At 31.1% G+C, this 9,662-nt stretch overlaps 1 protein-coding gene across 4 annotated transcripts in view; it reads right to left on the bottom strand.

Moving 5' to 3' along the window:
• The window catches only part of LOC107443554 (protein Fe65 homolog), a 75,286-nt gene that overhangs the window by 26,078 nt on the left and 39,546 nt on the right, over window positions 1-9,662 (bottom strand). For all 4 annotated transcript variants that reach the window (XM_043039839.2, XM_071188389.1, XM_071188390.1 and 1 more), the window contains exons 8-9: window positions 5,778-5,823; window positions 4,827-4,982 (exon numbers count right to left, since the gene is read on the bottom strand). In XM_043039839.2, coding sequence (XP_042895773.1) covers window positions 4,827-4,982; window positions 5,778-5,823 — 202 coding nt within the window. The remainder of the gene's footprint in view (window positions 1-4,826; window positions 4,983-5,777; window positions 5,824-9,662) is intronic.

Below are 9,662 nucleotides of genomic sequence, written 5' to 3'. Positions count from 1 at the left end.
ATCCAAGTGGTCACCCGGAAATGAATTTTTCTCCTCCACCTACCCACCTTAATGAATGACGGGAATTTCCCTTTCTTGCTTGAATCATTCTAGTTAAAAATGGCGGATTATTATTTTCATATGTCAATTTTTTTTCGTTTTCTATATTTTAAGCAATAATATTTTTTTTCTAATATTTCATATTTTATTGATTAGATATTCTAATACTAAAACATTATTCCCCTTAAAAATAATGTTTATTTATTTTTTGCTTCTTAGATTTAGATCATTTTAAGCTTTGTTCCAGAATTTCCCCTTCCTGCTTGAATCATTCTAGTTCAAAATGGCGGATTAATATTTTCGTAACTGTTAAATTTTTTTCGTTTTCCATATTTTCAGCAATAATATTTTTTTTTAATATTTTATATTTGATTGATTAGATATTTTAATGCTAAAACATTATTCCCCTTAAAAATAGTGTTTATTTATTTTTTGCTTCTTAGATTCAGATCGTTTATTAAATCATTTTAAGCTTTGTTTACCTTGGGGGTGTATTATACGGAAAAATCTATTATACAGACTTCTGGAAGTCCCACCGATTCCGGATACGCGACTTTACACTGTATTTAAAAACTTAACAGACATCAATTTTCATTATTTTACGTTTAAATTTCTATGGAAAAGGATAGAGTAATGATACAATCAAAGTCCATTAATAGGGAGAAGGGGTAATTATTGAGAAGTATACAATTCGAATCTTAAGAGTAGTATGTAAAAAATAAATATATTGGAAATGCAGAAAAACACCAATTCTGCAGTTTAATTCACTTTCATTAAGTTATGTAAGAAAGGGCAGGTTTGAGTTATGGGGTTCAAATTCAATAATACTTTCTTATAACATTAAATTAAATTCTATGCATTTTATATTACTATGCAACTATCAAAAACAAATTCCCAGATTGTTTTTCCCTGAAATAGTCCACTTCAGTGCTGCGAAACATTTCCTTGTAATTGCATTAATCAATTGGAATAGAAAAAACCTGTAAATGGATGGATGTGGCTAATGAACATAGCAAAAAGGAACAAAATTCATATCTATACTGCAGTGAGAGAAATACTGATCTCAGAGATACATTCAGAGAGTAATAGTATAATTTCAATATTTAACATAATTTTGAAAAAATATCAGAATTGGAATAAGCAAGGCAATACTAAATTAATATATATTTTTAGAATCCTGTTCAAAAATGAAATCATAAAATTTACACTCTTAAGAAAAGATAAATAAATTTTCTAGTAAGATAAAAAAACACTATATTAGATCACTATTGCTATCTCATTCATCAACATCATTAATGCAGTGGTGCTACTCGCAAAATATCAAATTGTCTCACCAGAAATTGCATTTCGTCTCAGTTAAAATCTCTTTTTGGCTCAGTTTGTCTTAGCTAAAATTATTTTTTGACTCAGTTTATCTGAGCTAAAATGACTATTAATCAGTTTGATAACAATATTAAGATAATTTTCAGGATCCATTAATAGCATACTAGGTGTACTACAATTATACATACATTCACTATTGCTAGGATTTTAAAAAACCTGCATATGATTGATCATAAGAGTTCACAAAATTGTTTTGTGGACTCTGATGTTTTCATATATATTGCATTTATCATTTATGCCAATGAATAGTATCTGTTCCAGAATTTTACAAAGTAAATTTTAACTTTCTTATTTTTCAAAATATAATGGTGTAATCTTTCTAAAAAGAAATATCTATTTAGTTTTTTGGTAATTCAAAAGGGAAAATACCCATTTTATTTTGAGTTCAAATTTCATCTCAAAATATATAGCTATTCAGTTACAATGGAAGGTCTACAGATTTCAATAATTAAAAGAGAAATTCAGTAATTAAATAATGAGAGTTAAAAAAAATGTAAATAACACAAAAAAACCCACTCTTTGACAGAATTCAGGAGGTGCAGTGAAATTTTGAAATATTTTAGGTAGGAATTTTTCAAGAAAATTTTAGGGAGCACTTAATAGCAAAAAATTAGCATATATATATTTTTATATCAAAACAGAAATATATAAAAATTATTATAAACAATTTAAAAAGACACATATAAATATACTTTTCTTTCTAAAATGACTTGCATCCTTTATTAAGTATAAAAGTAAACCTTTTAGTTAATTGGCATTAACTAGTAGATTGTACTTTCTTGCATTCACAAGATCAGTTAGTTGACTATGTTCTTTTAATTTATATAGCTAAACATACAATCATAAAATGTAATTATGAATGCACTTAGTAATTGTTTAAATGCAAAAACTGTAGAAAAATATATATCTTTACAGTAACTAATTCAAGAAAAAACTTAATTCTACTTCTAGAATCGCAATACTGGACTTTAAAATCGCGTGAATATGAATTGCGATATTGGGTTTTAAAATCGCGTGAATATGAATCGCGATATTGGATTTCAAAATCGTGTGAATATGAATCACGATATTGGATTTTAAAATCGCGTGAATGTGAATTGCGATTTTGGATTTTAAAATAGCGTAAATATGAATCACGATATTGGATTTCAAAGTCGTGTGAATATGAATCACGATATTGGATTTTAAAATAGCGTGAATATGAATCGCGATTTTGGATAAAATCGCGTGAATATGAATCACGATATTGGATTTCAAAGTCATGTGAATATGAATCACGATATTGGATTTTAAAATAGCGTGAATATGAATCGCGATTTTGGATATTAAAATCGCGTGAATATGAATCGCGATATTGGATTTCAATATCGCGTGAATATGAATTACGATACTGGATTTCAAAATCGCGTGAATATGAATCGTGCGGTTGGATTTTAAAATAGCGTGAATATGAATCGCGATTTTGGATTTTAAAATCGCGTGAATATGAATCGCGATATTGGATTTCAAAATCGCGTGAATATGAATCACGATATTGGATTTTAAAATCGAGTGAACATGAATCGCGATTTTTGATTTTAAAATCAAGTGAATATGAATCACGATATCGGATTTTAAAATCACGTGAATATGAATCGTGCGGTTGGATTTTAAAATCGCGTGAATATGAATCGCGATTTTGGATTATAAAATCATGTGAATATGAATCACGCTGTTGGATTTTAAAAACACGAAAATACAAATCACGATATTGGATTTTAAAATCGCGTGAATATGAATCACGATTTTGGATTATAAAATCACGTGAATATGAATCGCGCAGCTGGATTTAAAAAACACAAATCACGATATTGGATTTTAAAATCGCGTCAATATGAATCACTATTTTGGATTTTAAAATCGCGTGAATATGAATCGTGCGGTTGGATTTTAAAATCGCGTGAATATGAATCACGATTTTGAATTTTAAAATCACGTGAATAAGAATAGCGCTGTTGGATTTTAAAAACGCGAAAATACAAATAGCGATATTGAATTTTTAAATCGCGTAAATAAGAATCACGATGAATAATTTTTAGATCACGTGAATACGAATCGCAATGAGTAATTTTTAAATAGCGTACAAATACGAAAAACGAGATCTGATATTACAACTGCGTGATAACGAATCGCAATATTGGATTTAAAAATGCGTGAATACGAATCGCGACGTTGGATTTTAAACTCGCGAGAATACAGATCGCGATATTGAATTTTTAAATTGAGTGAATAGGAATTGCTAGTACGATTTTTAAATAGCGTAAAAAAATCGCAACACGTAAGTTTTAAATCAGTTAAATACGAAAATCGATGACTGATATTCAAATCGTCTGATTAAAAATCGCGATTTTAGCATATTCCAGCGCAGTTCCTAATATTTAAAATTCAGAAAATCAGCCAAACAAAAAAAAAATCAAATATCGGCGGTCGAAACGAAACGCTTAGACTCCTTTCCACTCTATAGCGGAAGTCGCGGTAATCCAACTATCGTTCCGGCGGCTTGGGTTTCTCTAATTGGACTCCATAGAAAATTTGTTTCTGGAACATGGTTGGAAATTTTAGAAATTGGGAGAAAAAAGCGGATTTCCGCTTTTTCGCGGAAGTCTTTCATCCCTGAATAATTATGTGCACCGTACAGTTTCCTAAGAAAAAAAGCAAGATAATAACCAATAGTATAAGGGAAGAATACCCTCTTTTCTTACAAGATCACGGGCATGCGATACTGATTGCTACTCACTGCTGTACATAATCCAATTGTAGACACGAAACGCATATTCTATATGCATTCCAATAGCAGATTTGCCAAACGGAATTTCTGACATTTAAATGACGTATATAGGAGGCGTGAATGGCAAAATGCTCTCCAATGACTCACGGCGATGCGGATTAATATTTGAAACTGAATTCAGGTTTGTCAAATTTTGGACGTTTTGTCTCAGAATGGCGCAGCTTTGGCAAAAACTGAGCTGAATGTCGCAGTTATGCCGTTTTGTCTCAGTTTGTCGCAAATGATGCAGGCGTAGCATCCCTGTTAATGTTATCGCACTTTGAGTAATCAATATTAAAGCTGATCAGAGAAAAAGAAAGATAAATGCCACAGATAGGATCTAACCAGCCTTAATATTGATCGATTGGAGCTTACCTGACACAGGATTATGAATGAAATATATACACTTTAAATTCATTTTCTAAGATGGTGCAAAGCTGATTCAGTAAAACAATTAATATGTGTATAGTTTATATTCAAATATTCTAAAAATATAAATTATAGATGATAAGTACAAAACACCTTGTTATTTATGACAATAATTACAAAACATGACATAATAATAATAACTAAAGATCAAAGACGACTGAACACTCACATCTCCCCATCTACCAACAACGTCAAGGATATCATTTCTTCCTACTGATAAGTCTACAATACACTTATTAACAGCTTTACTACTTCTTTCAGGAGTTAAATCAGCTTCAGCAATCTCAACCCATCCTAAAGATCTCACTGCAAATCGTATAGGCCTCTAAAAAGCAAAATAAGTGGATTAAATGCAGTGATGTTTTAAGTAACAAAAAAGATGTGGATCAAAAATTTTAAGTTTTAATTGGGAATAGTCGACTATTTAAAATATTTTCAAAATTAGCATTTGTATTCATACAAAATGTTATGTTTTGGATACATGGACCAGTAGCAAAAAGATATTAGCTTATACTTTCTTAATTTTCACCACAGGTGGATATAGAAATTTTTTTTAACAGATTTTCTATATACACCAGTACTATATACAAATTTTTTTAAAGTTTTTAAACAGAAATTTTTTTATTCATTATAAAAGTTGTGATAGAAATTATAATTTATACAATTTAATAGCCTAAATAAGACACATAAAAGCCTCTCTTTTTTTCTTCTTTCATTCATTTTACTTTGAGAGTGGCATGACCCTTTTAAATCATATTGAGTTCTATAAATGTTGAATATGAAATAAAAATTGAATCTTTACCTTAAAATAACCATTATATTAATATTTCATTAAAGATAATGAAACAGAAATTAAAAAAAAAAAAAAAATACAAATCCAAAAGCTTTCCAGAGTTGACATCACACTGAGCAGCCCATGATGGCAGAATCTTCTGCCCAGGACTTGCGGATGATGGGGAAAGGATGAACCCAGAAATTCATTCCTACACTGCTGGACAGTCACTCAGCCTGTTGCCCCCTTACAAGATAATTTGTGGTCACACACACAAGCATGTACTTGTCATAAAAACCGTATCNCAAACCCTATATACAGTAGATATGTAATTCAATATTTTCTTACTTTGTCTGAGAGGACAGCACCAGAGTCCCCCGGGCAGCTTCTTCTTCTAGAAGTATTTAGTAATTATTAATAAGAGTCAAAATCTTAACTTAATAAAACAATAAATTAAAAAAGGACACTTTTCCTGACCTTTCTGACCTGACTCTGAACTTTTCCAAAAATAAACTATTTCTAGAAACTTAAACAGTTTATGATACTTGCTTTACATGTAACAATATTTTTTTAATCAAATATCTTAAAACTTTTCCTCAAATTTTGATTTTGCTTTAAGGAATTATCAATAATCAAATTCTCAACAGTGTATTAAAAAATATTTTAGAAAGCTCAGCTGTTGAATCTCTAATAAGCCCCAAATGTTTGTTTTGAGCATTTTTCATATAAATTTGATTTCAATTGGAAATATAAGAATTAAAATTCTACTTCACACTTCAAAAAAATTTAGTTCTCTATAAGCTCACAAAAACAAAATGGAAATAAGAGAAATAGTTGCTGCTTATACTCTTTGGCTTAGACAAACTAAACCAAGTCTAGAAGACTATTTTGCACAATTAAATCAAAACCTACAACCCCTCAATCAACAGCTCCCCCACAGAGGCACTAATACAATCTATGATATGAGGGGGAGAAGTAATAACAGAACAGCGGCAAGCAGCATGAGTCCGTTAAGAATTAGACTCTTAATGTGACCAATCTTAAGTCTAAATAGAGAGATTTGAGCAAGTCTTGGACAAAAACACTGCAATGACAGTCTATGGTACTCAGTGGTATACCAAGCATGTTCAATCCTCCAAGTGGTGTTTATATCAGCCAAAAACAGGAAGTGGATCTCAGAAGTTCGTAGTCCAGTGAGTGTGTAGTTAGCTTCCTTCCCTAGCAAGCAGGTCAGCAACTTCTTTTTCCTAAACCTCAACATGCAAGGGAATCAACAGTAAACATAACAGTATCACCCAGGGTCAAAGCCAATTTATTCAGGATATTAGGCCAATTCCTAAATTACTATAAGGAGCTTTGCTATTTGTCAGGATCCAAACATCACCCTCGTCAGCTTCCAAAGCAAGATTTAATGCCTCTCTACAGCAACAAATTCAGAGCGAAAAACTGATCTGTGTTCTCCTGTACTTGTTTTCATAAGAACACCACTGCCCATTCTTCCTGAGTCAGATCTGCTCCCATCTGTGCAGAGAGCAAGAGCACGGGAGGGAATACTATTTATGACTTCAAGGGAACGCTGGCACAGCAGTTCTGGGTGTTCGTTTTGCTTCATAAAATTCATATTCAAGTCTTCATTAAAAGTTACCTTACTAAGAGCAGCAGTAGGTGTTAATAAATTAAAAGGAATACAGGTCTCTACTTCAATATCCCCCAAAGCCTGTATTAAATACGGTGATATGATCTCAGATCTCGGGGTTTCAATCATAACAAACGCCTTTTAACATAATATATATTTAATAATAAAAAGGATGATGATAATGGTACAGTGTCATGGAGGAAACTGATTAGAAAACTAATGATTTTGCATTACTGCGCAGAGCGCCATCTATTGAGTTTTAGAAATTATAATTAATATGGAGAAATATTATTAACAGCCTGTTACCACATTAAACAAAGAGGGCTATCCTTTTTCAGCCTTTGGTTGTTTGTCTAATGTGATAATAATTTCTGTTATAGGATCCAAAACATTAAGTGTTTCAATGTATTTTGCACAATTTACACTTCCTCTCAAGGACAGAGTTTGAGATCAGCTTCATCGAGAACAATATTGCAACAGTGTTTGAGACCAGTGATAATTCTGGCTTACACTAAGTTGTACTCTCTGTTGTTGTAAAAAGCTGCAGTAACCTGGTATATCTGAAAGGCACATTAAAGAATTGGTCAAATGAGAGTAGTACAGTACAGAACCTCTTATCCAGAAATCAAAAAACCAGATAACCAGAATGAAATTCAATAAATTTTCCCGCCATATAAAACATATTTTTTTCCTTGTAAGATTTTAGGATTTTTCTTTCTTTTTTAAAAGATGTTTACTTTACCATCATTTTAGGAATAATCATTAGTTCCCTACACTGTCAGAAGTAAGTGTCTTCTACTAAATATCATGAATCATTCCCTTCCTCATCCTCTACTTAGTTGTTTCTTTTCAGTCATTGCTCAGTGAGAAAGGATGACTCACTAAACACCTGTTTTCTTATTATCTGGCCCTTAAGCAGAGGGAGTCATTACTAACAGATTCTCACAATAGGAGTCATCATGTCGATTGATTGCTTAGTGCAAGAGAATTAAAACAAATAATTTTATTTGTTTTCTTTAATTCTTAGAAATCTTTTTAAGTACTCCCTACATGGTCAACAGAACTCATATTTTTTCTATTATTTCTACAGCCCTTTTTTCATGTTATTTGGTACATATGGTACTAATCATTAAATAGAAGAGCAGTAGAAGGCAATTAACTTGCCAGTGACAAAGATGATGGCATTTCACCAATGATGAAATTAAAGAGAAATAAAATATTTCGATTAAGGAAAATAAAGTATTGGCTATGTTTAGTAGGTCAAGCAAAAATTCGCGAATTTTTTTTGTTAGATTCCAGAGGGAGAAAAATGAGAATTTCTTGCAAAGTGCAGCAGAGTGGCGCATTAGGGAACAAGAATCCTTTCCTTCCTGCAAATCCAGCTCAGTGTAGTCACATATATTTCGCATACATTTGCGTACTGCAATATATTATATATGGCGCGAACCTGCAAGCTTTTCATCAAACATGTAAAATGGTATCGATTTTATACACTTCGGATCGACGGTACGCCGAAATGGATTGCAGTTGAATAAATTGTGAAAAGGTTAAATAGAAAAATGTGAAAAACATGCTTTTTGCATAATTTATGGCGAAAATAGACTTGCTAAAGAAAAAACATAAGATTTTAGGATTTTTCTCATAAGATTTTAGGATTTTTCTTTTTTTGAAAGATGTTCACCTTACCATCATTTTGGAAATAATCATTAGTGTATTACTTCATCGTTTTTTCTTCTTTTTAAGATTATTTCCAAAAAAAGAATTTCTTTTTAGTTGGGTTTAACAATAAAAAAATGGTTTTTTGTAGCGATTCAGAAAACTGGAAAAATCAGTTATTTGGAATAGCGATGGTCCTGGATAATCGGTTCCCTACTGTATGTATATATATATATATATATATATTCAATATAATTTGAGGTTTAAAAATTATAAACATTTACTTGAAAAAAAATTGTATTGGCTTCAAAAAAATGTGAAGATGGTAATAAAAGTAGACAGGATTTAAGCACTCAAAAATAGGTGCCCATTATCAAGCATTGGCAGATGTAAGAGAAGAAACCAAAAGTAATTTGAAACATAAAGCTCATAGTAGTCAATGAAAAATGGAAAATAAAGGCAAAAAACTGCAGTAGTCAAGAGCAAAGCAGAAAAATAAAATAAAAAAGAAGAAAAAACTAAACAAGAAAAAATCTCATAAAAGTTTTTGCCCTTGCCAATTGTAAGAGTTTTTTTTACATCTTCTTCATGGTGTATAGAAAGGAATTTTGCCCTGATTTGCCCTTCTGAGCCACAGTGGTTTTCCTGGCCTTACTTTTCACCATTTTCCATAGGCAATTTTATGTTTATGTTTCAAATCACTTTTGTTTTCCACATTTAAGTCTAGCAAGTCTTGATAATGGGCACCCATTTTTGAGCACCAATGAAGTTTTTAATCAAATACAGCTCTTCAGACGCGTTGTTTATTTAAGCATACATATTTGTTTTAATAGCTATTTTAAGTGATAAAACAACCATTGTTAAGATTGCTAAATATTTAATATTAATTGCCACTATTTACCCAGTATCCAAAAAAAAAAAAAGAAAAAAAAAAAAAAAAA

Source organism: Parasteatoda tepidariorum, chromosome X2, assembly GCF_043381705.1.
Source record: "Parasteatoda tepidariorum isolate YZ-2023 chromosome X2, CAS_Ptep_4.0, whole genome shotgun sequence".
NCBI lineage: Eukaryota > Metazoa > Arthropoda > Arachnida > Araneae > Theridiidae > Parasteatoda > Parasteatoda tepidariorum.
This window is presented reverse-complemented; position numbering and strand designations above follow the sequence as displayed.